The 23,669-nt window shown below is 41.4% G+C and overlaps 1 protein-coding gene across 2 annotated transcripts in view; it reads left to right on the top strand.

Moving 5' to 3' along the window:
* The window catches only part of LOC119489497 (vitamin D3 receptor A), a 104,886-nt gene that overhangs the window by 73,097 nt on the left and 8,120 nt on the right, over positions 1–23,669 (top strand). For both annotated transcript variants that reach the window (XM_037772012.1, XM_037772013.1), the window contains 3 exons: positions 14,829–15,013; positions 17,860–17,959; positions 19,356–19,533. In XM_037772012.1, coding sequence (XP_037627940.1) covers positions 14,829–15,013; positions 17,860–17,959; positions 19,356–19,533 — 463 coding nt within the window. The remainder of the gene's footprint in view (positions 1–14,828; positions 15,014–17,859; positions 17,960–19,355; positions 19,534–23,669) is intronic.

Genomic DNA, 23,669 nt, shown 5'->3' with positions numbered 1-23,669 from the left:
TGTCACTGTTGTTCTCTCTCTATCTATCTACCTTGGTTGTTAGCTGTGCATCGAGCACAGAATTCGTAGATCAAAGAGATGATTTGTCTCATTTCCAATGCAGTTTCACTATCACAGTACTATCTAGGTCTCATTAAATTCTTCGTCTTACATACACATCTTACCCTATAGACAGATATTTTAAATTGTTGAAAGAAACTTTAGATTCAAATACTCATAACCAGATTAAATGTCTAAATAAGACATACTACTACAGTACTGAAAGTAGGGTTTCTGAAGGTTGATACTGAGGTGATAATAAGGCAGGATGTAACATCTTTGCCTTTGATGTAATATTCATTAAGGCATCTGATGCTGCTGCTTCTAATGCTGCTTCAGGATCAGTGCTGAGTTTGAAACCTGCAGCCATTTATTAGGACCGGTAAAACCCACAGAGCAAAAACAAGACTCAACAGCACGACTCAGAGCAGGGCAGGTGCAATAAACAGGTTCAGTACACAGGTCTAACCTGTGTTAGATAAGGCAAAAAACATGGTCTGGGAAAAACAGACTGAGTTCAGAAAAAGCAGCAACACTAGAAATGTCTGGGATGCTTGACTCAGGAGAAAAAGGCAAACTGGCACAGAGACAGGGAAACACACAGACTAAATACACTGGGGAGGTGAGGCTAATTAGCAGCAGGTGAGGATAATTAGGTGCAGGTGAAACCAATCGGGGAGGGGGGGTAGGTAATCTCACACACAAGGGCAGGAAGTGAAGTATCTGAAATGAGAGGAGAGGTAAGTAACACAAAATAAAACAGGAAATCATAACTGAATGTTGTTGAAAATAAATCATGTAACCTAAGGAGCAGGACGAGACTAGACACCATAGCTGTATGAAATACAGTTAACACTGTTTTTATTTTCTTGCGCTTGACCTGCAGCATTTTACCCAGTTTTTGTTTTTTTGCACTTGATCAGACGGTATTTTAACCAGTTTTGTTTTTTTTTGCACTGGACCGGATGGTATTTAGCCAGTGCTATATTTCAACACTTTCCCCATGTTATTACCCATACAGCCAGTTAGAGGAGGGCAGCCTGCAATCCTATTTAATGAGTTCAATCCAGTATTTAAATCAATGCAGTATTCAATATCAAAACTTAAAAGTCAACCCAGAATGAATCCCTGTAACTCCCATTTAAGTACTTGATTTCAAGCAATATTATTTTTAATTTAGTCATTATTTTTGTTTACTGATATTGTTTTATTGATGCTCTTTATTATGCCACCATCATCATTATTACAACTCTATCTAATATTGATTGGTTATATTTAGGGCTGTCAATTGATTAAAATATTTTATAGTGATTAATCGCATGATTGTCCATAGTTAATTGTGATTAATCGCAAATTAATCACACATTTTTTTTATCTGTTCAAAATGTACCTTAAAGGGAGATTTGTCAAATATTTAATACATTTTTCAATATGGGTGTGGACAAATATGCTGCTTTATGCAAATGTATGTATATATGTATTATTGGAAATCAATTAACAACACAAAACAATGACAAATATTGTCCAGAAACCCTCACAGGTATTGCATTTAGCATAAAAAATATGCTCAACTCACAACATGGCAAACTGCAGCCCAACAGGTAACAACAATTGTCAGTGTGTCAGTGTGCTGACTTGACTATGTCTTGCCCCAAACTGCATATGATCATCATAAAGTGGGCATGTCTGTAAATTGGAGACTCGTGGGTACCCATAGAACCCATTTTCATTCACACATCTTGAGGTCAGAGGTCAAGGGACCCCTCTGAAAATGGCCATGCCGGTTTTGCCTCATCGAAATTTAGCACAAGTTTGGAGCGTTATTTATCCTCCTTCGCGACAAGCGAACAAGTACGACATGGTTGGTACCGATGGATTCATTAGGTTTTCTAGTTTCATATGATACCAGTATCTTCACTTATGCTTTAAAACTGAGCCCGCTACAACCTACAAATTGCGTTAATGGGTTAAAGAAATTAGTGGCATTAAAAGGAATTTGCGTTAACGCGTTATTTTATCGCGTTAACTTTGACAAATTATATTATCTTTATTTACTTTCTAATACTCAGAAGTACAGAAAAGCTCAATAAATGCATTTATAGACGGGCCAACTGCCTGGAGAGATTAGTGTCAGGTTGGCTGCTGGAAGCAGTGAACTGGTTTCTTCCTGCTTACATAGCATTTAACCTAATATTTAAAGACATTCAGGAAGAACCGCAGCCAATAGAATCAATGGCAGGGTGTAAATTGATCTGATTTGAAACAAGGAGACAGTCTATAGTGGATATACATAAGGCAGGCTGTACCATATGGCAAACTCAGGTGTGGGTCAAATACAAGCTGCTAATAATAGTGTATTTAATCCTACCAGATGGGCTTTCCATCATCAGTGCGGTTTAGATGGTATCAATCAAAGTGTAGTAATTTATCTTAACTGGATGGAAATTGCATTTGTCTTATATGTTTGAAAGGCTGTTCTGCTCCAAACCATGTTGGTTATGCATACAGTAGCAGGGTGTAATACAAGTAGAAGGCGGTGTGAAGGGAGACAGAGACATCACCTCACCCCACGTTAACAGAAAACGCCACCTTGTCACAACTGATTCATAATTACTGACTCTTTATTCTGCATGCAAATTATCACATTATCCAGTAGTTATTAAGGAAGCATTGCTTTTCTTCATAACAGGGTTGCGAGGCAGGGTGCACTTGAATTTCAACAAACCAATGAGAAGTAGCACCAACAGCAGTGCATCAGCATAACCATGACAAGTAGTAGATGACAAGAGGAGAATGAGAGAGAGGGAAGGAAGGAAGGAAGCCAGGGGGGGGGGGTTAAAGTCGTGTACAACAATGGCTCTCTTTCTTTAAAGAGACACACAATGGCCCCACATTTCCATTCACAAACACTGTGTGTGTGTGTGTGTGTGTGTGTGTGTGTGTGTGTGTGTGTGTGTGTGTGTTTGTGTGAAACAGAGATGATGCAGGGCAGGGTTCAGACTGCTGATAACCACTGTGTTGACCACAAATGGCCACATGACATTAGAGTGTCTGTATTGAGAGACTTATCAGTATAAAATGGCCTCTTTGTTTCTCACAGTTAGTATTCCGGTTCGTGGGGTGAAGGAAGTCCACTGTACTCACTGTTGAGTCGTACAGCTGCTCTGCTTGTCTCTCCGCCCCCAGGAAGAGCTCCAGGCTTTGGAGCACATTTTTCGTAGTGGCCAAACGGTGGAATTACAATTTCTGTGTCCGTCACGTGATGCCATTAGGCCCAAAAATACTTTTTCCCATAGACTTACATTGGGAAAGAGACGTCTGTAAATCAGCGGAACGTTTTTTTTTTTTCTCAGGAAAAATCAACTTCTCAGTATGAACACTCTAATAGCCCTTATTTAAATCATTAGGTCCTAAAAGTGCACTAAAAGCCGATCCAGAGTTATTTCCCTTCCTCTGTTCATGTGAATGAACCCCAGACTGAGGGCTGGGAGGCGGAGTTAAAGCAGTGTTCATTTTGGCAGCTATTTTAGATTTAGCCTTGGTCTTAGACCAAAATGCTAATTATTTTGTCACATTTTAGTCATTTTTATCCTTCATAGTTTTAGTCTAGTTTTAAAAAAGTCATTTGATTTTAGTCAAAATGTTTTCTCTCTTATTTTGTAAGCTATTTTTTTTTTTTATTTAATGTTAGTCCTGTTTAGTCATCAGATTATATTGAACATTTCTGTCATTTTAGTCAAATTTATTTTACATAAAATGTAATCTTATCATTATCTGATGAAAAACACAGGTAGAATGATTAATAACGCAGCTTGCAGTTAGTTCGAGTTCCTCCTGAGTGAGGTCATTAATGAAGCGTGATTCAGTCGCACCCACCGGTCCGTTATGAGAGCCAATCTGATATGCCAAAGATATGCGTTACTAAACCACCCGAACCTGACCCGACCCGCAAAGCACCAACTCTTTTCATTATAGTAGCACAATTGTCAGGATTGAGGTGTGAGACACGTGTTTGTGTGTGTGTGTGTGTTTGAGACAGAGAGAGAGTGACAGAGAGAGGGGAAGAGAAGGTGGAAGGTGACAAAAATACAGAGAGATTTTGATAAACTTTGTATGTTTTAAACTATATCTACTATAACTACGATATCACATGTTTGTGCCATCTCGTCATCGTCTAGTCTTAGTCACGGAAACAAAAGTTGTTGACAAACATATTTCGTCATAGTTTTCGTTAATGAAATTAACACTGGGTTAAAGGAAACGCTACTGCGCCTGCTCTATGCACCCAATTGATGCGGAAGATCACTGGATGATCCGGGTACTTTATCACTCGGCAGTTGAGTTTTGGCTTCATGCGCCACGGAGCAACTCTCATAGGAATGAACGGGAGCCCGCCTACAACGCTGTATTCAGTTCTCTTTATACATCCACGGTCTGTACAGTGGCTGTAAATTGTACTGTACTGCACTGTCTGTACAAAACCTGACCTTCTGCAAGTAATAAACCTGTTTCAAGAATGTTTCATTAATGCCAACTGCAAAAGCAGAATCGCTCCGGGGTGGCGCTGAAAATAAAGCAGGACGATACGCTAGCAATTAGTTTGTGACCTTAAAAATCACAAATTCACATTATTAACTCTGGTTAATTCCCATCACAGTTGTCTGAGTGCCGCAAGTACAGTATGTGTTCATCTGCAGTCCGTGATTGGAAACTGTCAAAATGTCATCCTGCACTGCAGATCCACAGGTTACATTTATTAAATGTTGTGCAACAAGCACCAGGCAGCTTGTATAACCACATAGGTAACTAATCATTCATATCCTGGCGTTGTACAACTTTATGTAGTGCAAATCAGTATGAATTTTAATTAAAAAGAAAATGACTTTTGCAGAAATGCGCTGGCATGACTGTGGTGAAGTTGGCAGACTCGTTCATTTAATCTGGCTTTGCTCTGATGTAAAATTGATTTGCTTTCCTCAATGATGAATGTGCATTCCCTTCAGTCCTGCAATATGTATTTGAGAAAACTACTTGAGAATGTAAAGTAAAAGCAATCACTGTCCGTTATTATCTCTGCATTCATAGCTTTAAACAGGCCATCTCTATTAACTGCTCTTTCTCCTGTGTCGATGCGGCCTTGTGCATCTGCTCATGACCTGACCCATGATGACGTTTATATTCCTATTTAAGATGAATAAGGATCAAGAGATGCACAAGAAAATGAGTGTGCGTCTGGACCAATCAATGTCCTGTGAGGGGCTACTGGCAGCTACAGGCGTCGGTTAAGTGTGTGTGAGACGACACAGAGAGACGACTGTTCGTTCTAAACAACAATGACGGCTCCTGAAGAGGTTAGCGTAGCTGCTGCAATAGCATCAGTTATATCAGAACTGGAGAATGTTTCTTCATTGAAAGAATATATATATATATAAATAAATATTGTCATTAAATTACAGTATCTTGCTTCACTGGCAGATAATTGTACTCTTACTAAAATAATACATCTTTATTTGAATAACTGTTTTGGCTGGACCGCAGAGGGCCAGCCCCTAGGAACGCAGAAGTCGATCACTGAGTGATGAAGTTGCTCGATTGTGTAGCATAGTGTTGGAGTTTCCTCATTGGCCGTTGCTCTTTCAAAATGAAAAGGCGGAAACAGTCCTTTGTTTACGTTACGTTTTCGTTTTCAGGGGGGCGTGTAAGCGGTTCCACTCACAGGCTCGAGTGCACCTCTATCGGCGCATTTCCACCAGATCTGGTGGGCGTCTCAATGCTTTCCATTCATTTCCTCTGGAGAGCAGGAGAAACAGTCGCCCAGTGCATGGTGGGAGTATCGAATTGGAGAGGGTCTGTATTTGCATAACGTTGAAAAATCTCAACGTTATGCAAATGAGCCCGGTTCACGAAATTTGGACTAAGCTGTCAAACTAGGCGATCTAGTTCTAAAAGGAAAAGGACATTGAGCAGTGGCATAGCCTATGTCTCGCCTTAAATGTTTTCAGAAGTAGATTTCGGTGGATTGTTTAGACCGAATAACATAAAGTTTATGAGCAGGCCACCATGTTGTTTCCTGTTTGAAACGGCGAGCAGAAAAAAAGGGACTAATCAGGTGCATTCCTGCTGGATTTAACATTATAGACACGACCACTGACTATTTATGTAATAATTTAGCCACAAATTCACAGACTGACCAAACACAGTCCAGACATATACTCGTTTTTGACCGAGTCTTGTTATATAACATTTTCTTGAAAGACGTTTTGACCAAGATTTCCTGATGTAAAGTTGACGAGACTGAATAAAAAGAATCAATTGCTATTAGGATTAGATTTCAGGATGTATTGATGCATTGTTTTCCCATTATAACTCTTCATTACCTCCGCCAAGGCCGAAGGCCTAGGAAGGAGGTAATGTTTTCACCGGCGATGGTTTGTTTGTTTGTTTGTCTGTTAGCAAGATTACTCCAAAAGTCTGCGATGGATTTCAATGGAATGTTTTGGAGGGGTGGGGTGTAGCACAATGAACAATCCATTAGATTTTGGTGGCGATCCGGATCATGATCCGGATTCAGGATTTTTTTTAAGGATTCCAATCAGCCTGAGCATTAAAACCACAGGGCATAACACATGCGCAGTGTAACTGACGATTCGTGACCCCGCCTCCTTCTGAGAGCAGAGAGATATGTGTGTGGATGTGTGTGCAGATGTCCGTCCGCGTCGAGAAGAAAAAGCGGTAGATGACGGGATGAGAGACATTGTAGTGTAACTTTATACAGAAATAACAAGGCTACGTTACACGGAAACACACCGTGTTAATAATAAGCCGACCACTCACGGTACCGCCAGCTGTGAGCTGTGATCTGTTTTTTAAAGTCACGCGTTGGCGGAGGTCTGCACTCTCCAAGTGCAATTCTAGCTTTTAATGGAATGTGGTATATTATGTTCATGAATACATCTTTGAGGATTAATTACAATTCAGTTACCCTCTGTTGTTGTGGGTATGTGTTTGTCTGCCTTGAGCTATCCTCTCTTTATCTTGGCAGCTTTGTTAAAGCTTCACCACCATTCAGTTAGAACTGTGTGTGTGTGTGCGTGTGTGTGTGTGCGTGTGTGTGTGCGTGTGTGTGTGTGTGTGCCTTCTGTAAGCTGTGCCAGCTGAGTTCGTAGTAACAACCCCTATGCTGTCCTCATTTGACAGAGGTTAGAGAGATGCCAGGGAAAGACCTCCCCGCTTGTGTGTGTGTGTGTGAGCGTATGTATTTGCATGCTTGCTGCGTTGGCCTGTTTTTGGGGGTGTGTATTCGTAACAGGATTTGAATCACAGGAGAGTTTCTGAACTGTTTTAGCCTTTAGATGATTGAATTCCCGCCCTGGGTGTCTTTCAGGGGCAAAGCTTCTCCCGCGGTGTTGCCCTCCATTTGCCTCCCTAATCTATATTCTTCATCCTCTCTCTGACTCTTTTGTATTCTGTCTCTTTGACAACCTTTGCACCTGCATTACCATGAGGGCCAGATGCTTAATTTATATTTGGATAGGCATGTCAAATGGAGGTGTATATGGATAAAAAAACAAAAAACAAAGGCTTTGTCTCCCAGACTATTAAGCTTATCTTTCAAAGCATTTCCATCCATATAGATTTGTGTGATGTGCTTTCCACAGACAATCAAATGTTGTGTGCCTCTTAGTTTTCATATTTGTAAGAAATCACAAAGTTATAGCTCTTTTACCTTTACTTTCTATGTAATGTTACTTTTGACAACAATATCTAGGAGTTCGGGAAGAACCTGAGCAGTTCTCAGCTGCCTGACGTTAGCCTGGGCTTGAGTTATTATCAGTTATGATTTGAGCATATTTGTATGCTAAATGCAGTACCTGTGAGGGTTTCTGGACAATATTTGTCATTGTTCTGTGTTTTTAATTGATTTCCAATAATTTATAAATACATATTTGCATAAAGAATATTTGTCCACTCCCATGTTGATAAGAGTATTAAATACTTGACAAATCTCCGCTCAATTTGCGATTAATCGCTATTAACTATTTTAATCGATTGAAATCCCTAATTATTTTGTATCATTCCGATAATGGAATTATAGGGGATAAATTATTGGCTGATAATATGAAGCCAAATTTCTTTCATTGACTTAACAAGCATGGCATCTACACACTCTGATACAGTCAGATTTGGTTAGGTGAGAGCTACGCAATATTTAATCAACCAATCTTTGCTCACTAAATCTTAGCCTTTCTTTCCCCGAATTTCTTTTTAAGATACAAAAATGTGAAATGATATGTTATCCACCAGCTGAAAAAAAAAATCCCCATCGTGCATTGGGATCGAGCCATAGGTTAGCCATTTCGCGTGACGTATGTGGGTGCTCTGACGCCTGAGTGACCTGAATTTACCTCCTGTAACATCACACTCCCAGGCCACACACACCAGATCCAGCTTGACATGTATCACACCAAATCTGAGCAGCATCCATTGTGTTTAACTGGTCGGTCGGCTGGTTAATGAGTAAGCCCGCTGCGAACCTCTAGCCTCCACTACAAGGAGACTCTGCCTTTCCCTCTTTGTTAGTGTCTCTGGCATTACTGGTGTTGACCAAACACCCCCCCCACCCCCTCCACCCTTCTCTGTTTGCCTTTCTTTCTATCTTTCTTTCTTTGCTCGTCTCTGCCACGCAGGGCACCACATCACCGCATCCAATCAGTCACTTTCCAAACAGCAAACTTTCTTTTGGTAAACTGCGGTGCATCTGCCAAGCGCAGTGGGGTGGTCAAGATGTTGCTTTGATGGTCTGTTGTTTTTTTCTGCCTTAATGATGCCATCCGAGGCTCTAACTTGGCTGGGGACTGACTGGTTCAATCATGTCCCGGACTTAGAATAGCTGCTTTGACGGCCTCTGCCAAACTTTGACCAAACTGTGCCTATTCATGATTGGGTTTCTGGCTACATGCTTGGATGTCCTCACCACAAGGAGTGGTTCTAGGCAGCCGTCTCCTGGCTTGGGACTGGATGGACATTGGAGCGCAGCCAAAGCCTAATTAATGACGGTGGGTTAAAAGAGATGAAAGCCAAGTAAATCCTTTGGTTAGCTAAGCAGTCAGATTCATTCAGTTGCCTTTTTAAGCCTCTGTAGCCAAACTGTTGTTGTTGTTGTCTGCATCGCCACATTATGCGGTTATGTAACGCTGCTTCTGTGGTTGCAATCCAGGGTGCAATCACTGAAAATCTACTTCAAATATAGTTGTTTACAGCTTCCAGGAAAACAACCAGTATTTAGTATGAGGAGCATGATGGGAACACTATTTAATTTAGAGTTATCTGTGCCATCCCATTGGTCTTTTAAATTAGCAGTTACTGTAAAGTATGTATTTATTTGGTGTCTTTATTCCTTTGATCCAAATATGTACTGACCATTGTCAAGGCCAAACGTTGTAGCAACATGTTGTTGACATTTAAGGAATAGGTAACAGATTTAGAAATTGCTGTATTAACAGAATAAGACATTAAAACTTAGAGAAGGTTACCACAGCTGACAAACAAAACAGTGTATGGAGCTTTTATCCTGCATTCAGCCTACATGAACAAGGTCTCTATCTCTTAAAAACGGTACGCTGCCATGCCTATAAGCCTAAACAAATAGCATCATTTGATGGTGCTAAATTTAATGTCAGTTAAGTATGAATATGAGACGGTGTCTGTGTTGCTGCCAGAGCGTATGGGAGCATATTGTGACCTCATGGCTCTGGGCCTGTCTCTCTTTGGCAGTCATGCTGTCTGTCTGCACAGTTGAGCGCTTCATGGGTAATCGGTCACCGTGGCAGAGAGTCAAAAGGATAATATGGGCCGAGGCATTCAGGGGTCAGTGCATTACTCTGGCAGTGACCCACAGAGCCAGGCTTCAGACCTGGAGGAAAGGAATACTAACTGTAACATACCACTGAAGTAATATGTTATTGAGCAGCATTTCTATATTCTGTGCTGTTCCTTTGTTCCCTGTGTGCTATATTTTTGTTTTTAGGGTGCCACATTATACTGAAGAAGAAAAGCTGTGTGCAATTAACTTGCTATGTATTATACGATCAAGATAGGAACTGTGGTTTAGCAAATATTGTGTTTACTTTTTCGGTTCACTGGTAAATATTTACTCTGAATATATAATTGTACAGTTTTCCTCATGTGTTGTTAGCTCTGCATTCTTTGCACAGTTTTCTGCGTGTGCTGGGAAGCTTGCAACGTGTTCTTATTGCCGTCAGCAACATCAAACACCGACAACACTCTTCGTGCTTCTTTCTCTAGGGCTGGGTTCTGAAACATATAGTAGACGAACACATACTTGATTAGAGTATCTTAAAGTTTAAAGATTTTAAATTCGAAATTCAGAAAATCTATGATTGAGGGATTGCCTCCACACGGCTTTCAACATGGCGACGGCTGAGTCGGCGGCTAACAGCTAATGGTGTTAACAGCATGAACAGTGCTGACAGGACAGTGTTTAATGGGGGGGAATAACGAGTGTCCGACAGACCGCGTGTGTTTGCGTTGCTGGTGGCTTCGTGCTCGCCGTTGTCACACACAGCGCGACAGACCGCGTGTGTGTGGCGGCGGTGAGCGTGGGGTTGTCGATGGCATTATAGCTGTGAACATAGCTGTAGCAGTGTGTGAACAGTTTATTTGTCGGTGAATAAATGCTACAACTCCTCAAGACCCGAGCCAACTTCCTGTATCTGCAACACCGGCTCAGACTCACTTAAATTGGGCTGTTAAGGTGGACCAGCTATTCTCCTTTAAGCGACAAGCCTCTCCTCTTAGTTTTGCTCAGTATTTTATTTAATTTCTAATATTTCTTTTAACCGATTAACCGTTAAAATTCTTAATGTCGGTTAATGGTTAAACGGTCAATTATTAACATCCCTATTTGCAACCAAAAGTGACACGAGAGGGTGGAGCTCAGTACAACTGAACGCTGAATAAGATATATTTAGGCAACCAAAAAGGTAATTAATAATTGCCTTCCATGAACTGAAAACACACTGTGACAGGGGTTAGTTGAAAGAGGAAAACTCGGACAAAGTTGTGGTAGCGATTTGTCAATCACAAGGTAGCCCCGCCCTAAAGCATACCTTGCTTGATGGTCTATTTGACTCTAAATGGGACCATAATTAACTAAATGAACATCATGCTGTATTGAAGAAGACTTGTAACTATCGACTGAGACCATAAACTCATGTTTACAATGTTCACTGAGGTAATAAATCAAGAGAAGTAGGCTCATTTTCTCATAGACTTATACAATCAGACTTCTTCCTCAGGAGTCGCCCCCTGCTGGCTGTTAGAAAGAACGCAAGTTTAACGCACTTCAGCATTGGCTTCACTTTTCAGACCCGGAGGTTGCCGCCTGATGTGGGTGTGTTCGTTCAGTTTGTGCGTTTTATAATGAGCATTTACAGGCACATATTTGGCATGGTTTGTATTTTATGACATCTATAATCATATAACTCAATTAAAACAATGACAGTGATGTAGTGTTAAAATGTGTTTCAATTTAAGTTTTTACAAAGTAGTCTTAACTAGAATTGTATCACAGAAGGATTTTTTTCAGACCGCCTCATTACAGATGTCACATCCGCACACGGAACATTTGAGCCGCCTGTTTTTCATCTTTATAAAATCCCTTCAGGCACAGCTTGTATTCCAGGGTTTCCTGTTTCACACCATGAGTGGCCGCTCTGCAACACACATCCAGATGTTGGTCGATCAGTCTGTTGCTGAGAGGCGTCTTTAAAAGAAACATATTGTACTGCAGGAATTGTGTGTTGGTGTTAGGGTTAGGGCTTTCTCTCTTGTTGTGTTGAAAATACTGTAGCCTTTCCACAACAACAGTTTAAAGCAGAGCAACCGGACTGACGGCAGCTGCCTGGTTTAGGGTGGGTAGATCTCAGAGGGCTGTGAGATACCAGCCATAGAAACTAGACCTGTAGAGACTCAGCACTGAGTTAAAATTGAAATTTTAGAAAGCCAACGGACTGAGGTGCTTTTGCTAGTGTGACTAACTCAGCCTTTCCGCTACACTCATCCACTCATGGCCGACCACAGCTGAATTCTCAGCACTCCGTTCATAATATTGCCGTATCTGTCACTGCTTGGCAACAGTCATTCTGTCATTCACTGTATTTTCACAGCAAATGTGCCAGTATTTTCAGCTCTGCCCTGTTCTGTTAAATGCTGCAATGAGATGACGTTGATGCGTAAAGCTACGGGATGAGTTGACACTAATTCAGCACCACCTAACCAGTTAGCTGACATTGCCAAAAGTTGACCTTAATTATTTTTTTAAAGCTGGGGTAGGAAGGTTGGAGCAGGCAGTTTTTTTTTTTATGAAACTGTCACTATATCCTGAGAGTAGTGCATGAGACAGGTAATCTGAAAAAAAAAAATCATGTGCCTCTGTGTCCTCCGGTGCTCCTAATGGCAACTGCAAGATTTCACAGACCGGAGGAAAACAACCAATCAGAGCCGAGCTGGAGCCTTGCCGTCTCTGAGCAGCTGTCAATCACTCGCAAACTTCGATCAAACAGCAGCGCTGATCAAATATGAATCTACATTCTGTTACTGTAATGCCTATTTCTCGATTCCCTGTTTTCAGAAACATATTTTAGTGTTATACTATTAAGCTGTAAAATGAGAAAGTTTGTGACCCAGCCGCCATGTTGAGATCAGTTGGGGAAATACCAAGCACCGCCCATCACCCGGAGCAAACTTTCTAATTTTACAGCTAAACAGTACACTACAAGATGTTTCTGAAAACATTTTATGCGAGAAATAGCCATTACAGTTTGATCGGAGTTTGCGAGTGATTGACAGCGGCCTCTGTTGAATGAACAGCCAATAGGAACGCTCTCTCTCCCTGAAATGACCTGTGATTGGCCAAAGTATCCGGGGCTAGATTTTCTAAAGCCTGAAAACAGAGCCATGAGGAGGTGCAGAAGTTTAGTTTTCTCTCAGAACACTTGAATTACAATATGCTGAAAGGTTATTATGGAATTTTTACACAATGATGCCTAAAATATTCTGCCCGCTGCCACTTTAAGTTATTGAAAAATATTAAAAAAAAACACTTAAATTCAAAATCTTCATTCTTTATGTCTCGGAGTGCATTGGGTTCCCAATTCATTAGAGATGGATGTAAATCTGTTGTGATCTGTAATAAATAATGTGTTGTGAATATAGGATTATAAAGTAATGCTCTGGGACATGTGGAAGTGGCATGCAAACCCAGGAATTCCCAAAAGATCCTCTCATCTAGTCAAACCTAGGAGAGTCACTCTAAACAGTACGTCTAATCCTTTCTGCACCACAGTTCCACTCTGCCTGCAGTCTCTACTCCTGCAGCATGAATAAAGCAAAAGGCACTTAAACATCCAACACCCGCCGCATCAGCCGTAGCAAAAAGGCAGCAGACATGACAGGCCTTCTGCGTGCCAAGCTCTGGAGATGTATGGTTCATGTAACCCGGGATGGAAATATTTGGAGCTTACATTACAGCTCCTTCACCTAGTTTTGAAAGCTAACTTTGTTTAACTGCTGACAAGTAGCACTTTTTTTTCTTAAAGCCACAATCCATCCTAAAACTGAATTCATTATTCCTGTTATCGTAGCCAGTTCAGGCAATATTTTTGGCATATGAACATCCCGCCTAAATTGCCATGAGTGAGCACTTAATGATATTGCCTTTGAAAATGTCTTGATGTCATCCAAAGGGTTGTTAAGGTACAACATAAGAACTGCTTTCCTTTTTTTTTTTAAAGTTTCAATTTTGTTTTACGAGTTAGCGAGCTAGCGAGCGGGTAACATAATACAGGAAATGCAAAGGCATGATGACAGAAATTATAAAATTACGAAGACAAACAACATACGACTAAAATTACAATATATTAACTTATTATGCACCGAAAAATGACTGGCCTCCGCCATCAACACACTTGTCACAACTCGGAGCTTTCAGAAACTTTCCACTTACGAGGTTCTGAATACCACAAGTGGGGGAAATTCATATGGACTCTTCTTGTGAACACGGTGAACACGACCCCATTTGAAGGCACCATTAGCTCCACCCTCCTGTGTCACTTCTGGTTGCAAAAAAACAAGATGGCAACGGCCAAAATGCTGAACTCGAGGCTTCAAAACGGTAGTCCACAAACCAACGGATGACATTACGATGACGTTGGTCCACTTATTATATACGGTCTATGTGCCCAAACACACAACACAATTAGAGCTCCTCCAGTCACAATTATTACCTTCGGTTCTTTCCTGTGCGTAATAATGTAATGCAGAAAGGGTAAAGAGAGTGTGGTGTCACTACACTATGTGACACCTTGTGTGCGTGTTTACTTTCACTAGATTAGACACAATGAGAAGAGCCCAGATCAATTACCCCATGTGATACTTGAGGTGTTAATGGAGTTCCCTCTTGATTAAATCCAAGACTTGTTTGCAGCTTTCTGCCTTTTGGTTCTTTTCTGATGGATCATCAGAGTTTCAATGTTTGTACTGACATGAAGGCAAGCCATTACTATGAGGAATTTAATGTATAATGTAGGAACAGTTGAAGGCATGATTAGGTGTGTTCAATGGTAATCTTTACTGATTTAGCTTGTTGTTGTGTTTTTCATTCTCTCTCTGGACAGCTTTGACATCAGTATTGGTGAATGTGCGTGTGCTGAGTTGTTTTTTCAATGCAAGATATTTTAATCTATCCTCCATTCCGTCCTCTATTGCAGTCATCCTGACAGACGAGGAGGTTCAGAGGAAGAAGGACATGATATTGAAGAGGAAAGAGGAGGAGGCGGCCCGGGAGGCGATGAGGCCACGTCTGAATGAGGAGCAGGCCCGGATCATCTCCAGTCTGGTGGAAGCTCACCACAAGACCTACGATGCCTCCTATTCTGACTTCTCCCGCTTCAGGGTTAGTCCAGAACAGAAGTTTCTTCCTTTACCAAAAACCACACTCACATTATCATCTGTGCAGCCAAAATCACTTTGTTGTCCACCATAAATATGGGTGGAGCAGGTCATGATGTCATGCAACGGAAGGGAGGGTTGCCTGAAGCACGGAATCGGGCCATAATACTACAGTTTCCAGTAAAAAGCTAATTGATACAAGGGCGACTTATTTTTTCTACATAAGGTACATACGGCACAGTGTACGTGATATGTATTTTCAAATTAGCAGCCTGCCACTATAGAAATTAAATTACTTGGGGGTTAAATGCTACAGAACTGAGCAAACAAAACAGGATATGGATACCATCTGCTCTGGTTTACCACGACACATGGTATGGACACATTGTCCATACCTTGCCATGCTCTCTTTTAGTTTGTGTCCATGAATTGGCAGAAGTATAAAGTATGTAACTGTACTTACTAACTTTATACCATGGCCACTGAGAATTCAGAATTTTGTTTGGCTGGATTAACCCTTAGTAACCGGACTAGGGATGCACCGACCCCACTTTTTCAGTCCAGATAGCGATACCAGGTCTTTGGGTATCGTCCGATACCGAGTACCGAGTACCGATCCGTTACCGGTGTTTAATTAATAAACTGTATGCCTCACTGTGTGGAAGTGACTGGGATCATTCTGTTATGTGTACGGCAACATCCGGCTTGACTTAAATATTGCTTTCCTAACTTTGTAAAACAAAATGTAACAAATAAATACATTATCAAAAAAAATCTTCAAAATTATCAGGAATTACAATTCAAACCTTTTTAATGTAGCAACAAATTGTTCAAAATTTAAACAGGAATTAAAATTCCAGTATATAATGTATTAATAATAGAATTAAATTGTATAGATAGGCCCCATTGTCACCGATACCTGATCCAGCTATTTGAGGCACTGTCGGCCCGATATCCGATCCGGTATCGGTATCGGTGCATCCCTAAACCACACAGTATAACCGGACGACTATGGCGTAGGGGTTTTGTTCGTGGTTCTTAATGAATGCACCAGTATTAAACTGCAGGCAGCAGCGTTGGAAATTAGCACCAGCCACCAGCCAAATGCTGATAAAATATGCAAGTGGCTGCTAGATATGCTTCCCTCACCAGCCAACAAAACAATGGTAATCTATTGAGTGGCTGGTAGAGTTTGAAGTCCGACAGGCACAGTGGCAGGTAAACAAAAAAAGTTATTTCCCAACACTTAACGGCTTGCCTTTTACTTGTGCGACACAAGCATATATGCGACCCGTTATGGACCTTTCACACAGAACGTGGGAACAGCATGACTGCGATCTGAAATTCATTATTTCCCATGGCTTGCGCGGTGCAACAACGGCTTTTTGCTGCATCGAGCGAAGCGCAAGCTTCCAAGTGGTGTAAAATGAACTGTACTGTGTGTGAAAGTAATGGGATTCAGCACCGCTCCTTTGATCTTGAGAGAGCAGTAAACAGTAAAAATTGTCTGTAACCGCAGTCGTATTTACTTCAGACTAATACGTCAGCTACCATCGCCTGCGTGTGTTTCTCCAATTTCCTTTACACCTGTAATGAGAGTCACCAAAGGCGTTTAACCGTACCGACAGAAGCGTCATGTTTTCCTCCTCCACGTCATGAACTTGATACTCTCACATTATCTCTGCGGACCACAACACAAAAATTGGGTCGTCCAAAGTAAATGAGATGGAGGACGCAGATTGGATGGAACGTCTGAGAAAGTATCAAAACACTTTTCCCTTTGTCTGTGATTCATCAGCTTCAAGTGTTATTCTAGCACACACTGTGCAGACCCAGATACTGAGTTGTGGGTGTCACTTTGAACTGTGTGGGAATAAGATGAAGCACTTAATCGCCTCTGATGAGTTTAACAAAAAAACTAACATGTGTTTCGAAAAGTGATTAGTTGTCGTTTTCTTTAAGATAAATAAAGTGGATGCACATTCAATAAGAACATGACATGGGCAACAAAGGGCTGTCAAAGTTAAAGCGATAATAAATATCAGTTTTAAAGCTGGAGTGAAGATACTGGTATCATGGTTAGGAAAAACTAGCAAGCCATTTTCAAAGGGGTCCCTTGACCTCTGACCTAAAGATATGTGAATGAAAATGGGTTCTATGGGTACCCACGAGTCTCCCCTTTACAGACATGCCCACTTTATGATAATCACATGCAGTTTGGGGCAAGTTATAGTCAAGTCAGCACACTGACACACTGACAGCTGTTGTTGCCTGTTGGGCTGCAGTTTGCCATGTTATGATTTGAGCATATTTTTTATACTAAATGCAGTACCTGTGAGGGTTTCTGGACAATATTTGTCATTGTTTGACAAATCTCCCTTTAAGGTTACATTTTGAACAGATAAAAAATGTGTGATTAATTTGCGATTAATCACGATTAACTATGGACAATCATGCGATTAATCGCGATTAAAAAATGTAATTGATTGACAGCCATAAAAGAAAGTGATATTTCATGAAAAGCAAAAATTGTCATTGCTTTTTAGAGAACTTCTAACTTTAATCTTTGTGTAAACATAGAAATAAACCATTTTTTGGTTTTATGGTGCCCCCCCCCAAAGATCTAAGTGAACTTCTTAACCTTAGAGCCTGTTTCACAAAGCAGGATCACTGAGTTAAAGCCAGAACCCCTTTTAAGGTGAAAATGGGCCAAAGTTAAATAAGAACAATTCTAGATGTTATTCAGCAGAGTGATCCAAGTAACTTGTTGATCCTGCTTTGTGAATCAGGTTGTATTACAGTGATATAATAGTGATATTCATATTTGTGTTTCTCTGTGTGTGTTTGCAGCCTCCAGTGCGTGAAGGCCCAGTAACACGCAGTGCCAGCAGAGCCGCCTCCCTTCACTCTTTGTCTGATGCCTCCTCTGACTCATTCAACCACTCACCTGGTGAGAGTCCTTCTCCTCCTGTCCTTCTTCGCTTTCATGCCTCAGGGTTAACTTTACCAAGGACCCAGCCGTGAAGAGCTCTATTGATTTGTACATTTTAAGGCCCAGACAAACCAACCCGACATCAAAGAACTAGCGGCGACGAATGCCGACCTTTGAGTCGCTTCACGTCGCCTTTGTCTTGGCTAAAATGCTGTACTCGAACACGCCGTCAAGACTACAGCCGACGGTCAATTACCACGTACGCTCTGCGCCTGCCTGAGATGAAATAACTCTCCCTACCAGAAGGACACGGTAGTCTGTATTGTCATTCGAAAAGGGAAACCAGAAGAACGAGGATGGCGGATATACAAGCTGTTGTTATGATAAGTACATGAAACAAAGCGGCATTTGCTGACCATCTTCACACCACTCTCTCTCACCACTCAGCTTCATTTCAGACGGTCATGTCGTTGTGAAAATATCCGTGTGTTGGAGTGATCAGATGAGATGAAGATGAAAAAGGAGAAGAGCCTTCTGTGCTTTTCCTTTCGACTTTACACGTTGGCTTGCTTTCCTTACTTCTGTTTCTCTTCTCGTGCACTGATTCATTCAAGCTGAACAGCCAATCAGAGCGATCTCTCTCACCGACTCGCTCCGCCACCGATTCAACATGCTGAATCGGCCGAAAAACCTCTGACAAGGGCAGTCTAGAGCCGACGGTGTGGGACACACCGAAAAAACTAGGCCGACAGACGCTCACAGACGGCCCCAAACTGTCCGACGGCCGACCATCAGCTTGGTGTGTTAGAACCTTTAAAGTTACAAGCATCAATCTGGTGCAATTTGAGAGCAAAATTTAGAGGCTATGAAGAACTTTGTGCTCTTGTAAACAATTTTGTGCTCTAGTAAATTTAATCATAAGCACATTGATTGTATAGATATGAATGGTGATGACATGGCAAAAAGGTCACACCCACAAAGCATGGTAAACAAGACGGGGTCCGTGTTTCAAGACGGGTTGAGTGGGTTGCCAACATCGCCGCAGACCCCTGACGCACTGAGGACAGTCGTGCTAGGAGCAGGAATCCCCGTTGTTCCCCACAGGGGAGAAAGGGCATAGCGAGAGCACCAAGTCCACAGCCCTGGGAAGCGACGAGGCTCGGGGGAGGGGTACTGCAAAGCTCACAGCTGGAATCGCAAGCCACCTTTACCCCGGGGGCCTTTCCAAGCCGACCTACCGCCACGGAGGAAATGTGCCAGTCGGCGCCGGGGAGAGGTCCACGAGGGGGATCCTCCCACACCGAGTGTTCGTCCCTAACGCGCCGAGTTGAATCCCCCAGGCACACTGCATGGATCTTCTTGCTTCCTTCCTTCCTCTGTACTCATCTTGTCTCCTAATCCCATCCTCAAACAGAGTCTGTGGACACCAAGATGAACTTCAGCAACCTGTTAATGATGTACCAGGATGGCGCTAGCAGTCCAGACTCCAGTGAGGAGGACCAAAAGCTGTCCATGCTGCCCCACCTGGCTGACCTGGTCTCCTACAGCATCCAGAAGGTCATCGGCTTCGCCAAGATGATCCCAGGCTTCAGGTACAAACTGAGAGCACTGCAAGGATTGCTGCTAGATTTTGAGGTATCATCGCAGGATAGCAGCATGGATTGTTGTCTGTCACAGTGTTTTTTTTTATCCTAGGAGTCAACAAGTTCAGACTTTTGTTTGCATGATTCTTTCTGCATCTAAAATGACACATTTGATCTAATTAGATATATATTTTTTTAAATCTGCAACTATTTTGATAATGGATTCATCATTTGAGTCATTAAAGTGCCAGTAGGTATATTTTTGGCGTCATTCGGCAAACATTCCATAATAACCTTTCAGCATATTGTAATTCAAGTGTCCTGAGAGAAAACTATACTTCTGCACCTCCTCATGGCTCTGTTTTCAGGCTTTAAAAAAATCTAGCCTGTGATGGGAGACTTTGACCAATCACAGGTCATTTCAGAGAGAGTGTTCCTATTGGCTGGTGGGCGGTGCTTGGTATTTTCTCATCTGATCTCTGAAAACATTTGAGGCGAGAAATTGGCATTACAGTAACAGAATACTGATTCATATTTGATCAGCGCCGCCTAGTTTGACCGTTTGATCAGAGTTCGCGAGTGATTGACAGCTGCTCAGAGACGGCAAGGCTCCAGCTCGGCTCTGATTGGTTGTTTTCCTCCGGTCTGTGAAATCTTGCAGATGCCATTAGGAGCACCAGAGGACACAGAGGCACATGATTTTTTTTCAGATTACCTGTCTCATGTACTACTATCAGGATATAGTGACTGTATTATAAAAATAACTTTTTTTAATATTTGCTCCATTTCTATCCACTGCAGCTTTAATCAAGCTAAAAAGCCAACATTTGCTGGTTCCAGCTTCTACAATTTGAGGATTTGCTGCTTTTGTTTGTTTTAAAAATGGATAATAATGATATTAATGATATGATATGTCACTTTTGGCTCTGCAAAATCAAGATGGACATTTTTCACAATTTTACATCATTTTATAGATGAAAGGATTAATCAAATAGATCGTGGTAGATAAGTCAGATGAATTGAGAAAAATAAAAAAGAATGCTAGTTGCAGCCCTGATAGAGACTCCTGAAGATGACCTGTACCTTTGATTGGCTCAGAAGGGCTCTGATATTAATCTGCAATATATGTTATTATCCTCTTGGCCATAAATCATATTCTGTTATGTTGAAAATTAAACTTTATTACCCCTGCAGCAATCCGCTGCTTTACTGAGCTCTGGTTATGATTTGTTGACTAGTAAAATTCTGCTGCATCCAACCGGCAGCACGCACAGACAGGAAGGCTAGCAGCCTGGCGGAGCTCCCCGCCCACATGCGGAGCACGTTGATCTGTTGCCTACATGTATGCGGGACATTATTGGGTAGGGTGAGATTCTATTATCACTCCCAAACAAACAAGCTCTTCCAGGAATACGCTGGAACAGGCTGTAGCTTTATAAATAAGTTTATAAATGTATGCACACACAGACACCACGTAATAAAAGAATAGAGAGCCATATGGGTATGCATAATGCATGTGTGTTTGCATGTTATGAAGCAGAACAATAATTGTTGATGTGCCAGCTTTATATTTACATACATTTATTCCTACTGCCTGCCTTGTTGTGGAGCTGAGTCTCAGCTGTGTGTTGTTAGGGGGAATTCATATGGGAATATAAAAGAGTCTGGGATTTCTTTGTTTACCTAGGAGATACTGCAAAAAGATGATAAACTGGAGCTCTATGCAGCTCAAAGCATTGACTAGAGACATTTTCTCATCCAAGACCTTCAGATTAAAGCTGGGGTAGGCGGGTTTGAGCAAATATGATTAAAAACAAGGTTTTTTATATAATTTGGACTTTTATAATCTGGAAAAAAAAGTGTCCTCCTGTAAAATGAGAATTTGTGACCAAACAGCCATGTTGAGATCAGTTGAGGAAATACCAAGCACGCCCACTAGACGGAGCAAACTTTAATTTTACAGCTAAACAGTACACTACAAGATGTTTATGAAACATTTTACGTGAAAAATAGGCATTACAGTCACAGACGATTGATTCATATTTTATCAACGCTGCCTAGTTTGACCGTTCGATCGGAGCTTGCGAGTAATTGACAGCTGCCTCCCTTGAATGAACAGCCAATAGGAATGCTCTCTCTCTCTGAAATGACCACTGATTGGTCAAAGTCTCCCGTCACGGGCTAGATTTTTTAAAAGCCTGACAACAGAGCCATGAGGAGGTGCAGAAGTGTAGTTTTCTCTCAGAACACTTGAATTACAATACGCTGAAAGGTTATTGTGGAATTTTTGCCTGATGATGCCAAAAACATTCTTCCCACTGCCGCATTAACTCCGTTTCGACCCCTGTACCTCAGGGTATCCCTGGGTCTTAATTTGTAAAGCCCTTCTTGAAATTGTTCAGCTGAATATGTTCCAACTCACCTTCTCAGTTGATACATTATAGGGATTTGTATCGTTCAACAGCATTTGAGAAGGAGATTCAGAACTTTACGTTTTCTTCCGGGAAAATTGTCAAAACTGTCGCTTTCTATTCAAGCACGTCTTCTTAGTCCTCCGCATTTGATAAATACAGAAAATTACTTTACTAGTTTCTATCCATCCATCTCACACACTGTAACATTGCAGTGATTCAATCTATTCGGTTCTTCCCTGGAATCACTCCGGTGCAACTTTGAAAATGTGTATAAAAGAAACAAAAGACTGAACATTCTATTTAGCACAAAAATAATGAGTGGATAACAGCTTGAAAGAAAAAAAAAGTGAAGCCGTGAGCTAATTAGTGCATTAGAAACTGTTTTTCCATGATAGTAGTAGTGAAAGTTACACCTGCTTCTGTCAGTGTGTGGAGATACACATACTGTATAGTACTGTATGTACAGTAAATATGAAATGTAACACAGGCGGCTTGAGTGTGTGGATTATTGAGGAGGGCTGAAGACTCACCAAGTCTGCATGTGCACTGTGCCTGTGTGCACGCTTTTATAGCCACACAAAGCCTAGGGGTGGAAACTCTGTTGCTACAGTAACCATATAATACATTCATTGTGCTTGTTGTGCTTATAAGTTTCCCTCACACACACACACACACACACACACACACACACACACACACACAGAGACACGCACAGGCAGACATGCACACACATTGATGTGTATGTGGTTAAGTAGGACTTTCTGACAGATAAATACCTGGTATCTGTTAAACGGATCTAGCTGTAGGATGGTGGTGTGTGTGTGTGTGTGTGTGTGTGTGTGTGTGTGTGTGTGTGTGTGTGTGTGTGTGTGTGTGTGTGTGTGTCGAGAGTGAGAATAATGGGAGGACATCTGGAGTGGTTGTTTCGCTGGTGGGTTCAGTTTCAACAGGAAGTGAATTTTTTATCTCACTTGATTTGCACCACTTCAGCTACTGAGGGGCAAATTCACAGAAGGATTGCACGGCTGTTGTGGCTGCTAATAGGGCTGTCGCGGTGAAGTAATTTCCCCTGCAGTGATAATGATTGGCTCAACAGCACGATATGCGGTATTATTGCAATTTCTTTCTTTTCTTTTTTTCATAATTTATCCTGATTTTAGTGCCGTATAAATTAGAAATGTCACGATACCAGAAATCTAGTAGTCGATACTAATACAAGTGAATTTCCACGATTCTCGATACCCAATTAGATACCATGGTAAAACAAAAAAAAAAGAGACTTTATTCCTCAGGTATAGCTCAATGACTGTAAGAAAGCAGCAGAGGCTGTACACGCACACACGACTCTCTCTATATATATCCTCAGATTGCAAGCAGTACTTTAACTTCACTGACATGGTGACAGACCATTAGGCCATTAAATATTTATTTAAAATGCTAATGTTATGTTTTGCTGACGCATGACACAGACCGGTTAGGACGATAGAGCTATGGTTACATTACGTTAGCCAAAACACGGTAGCCTTCAGCGTTTTGCCATTGCAAGCGTTGTATGGAACATACTTGGCTACAAAACAATGCCAGCTGTCTCAAACAAAAATACTGGTAACGTGTCGGCTATATCAGGATAAAGATAACAAGTGTGACAAGCAGTTGTTCATTTAACGTTAACATGAATTGAAACTCGCTCACCTTGAATTCTTTGAACACATCTGGATGTCTGTCTTTGAG

This window comes from Sebastes umbrosus, chromosome 6, assembly GCF_015220745.1.
Source record: "Sebastes umbrosus isolate fSebUmb1 chromosome 6, fSebUmb1.pri, whole genome shotgun sequence".
Lineage (NCBI taxonomy): Eukaryota > Metazoa > Chordata > Actinopteri > Perciformes > Sebastidae > Sebastes > Sebastes umbrosus.
This window is presented reverse-complemented; position numbering and strand designations above follow the sequence as displayed.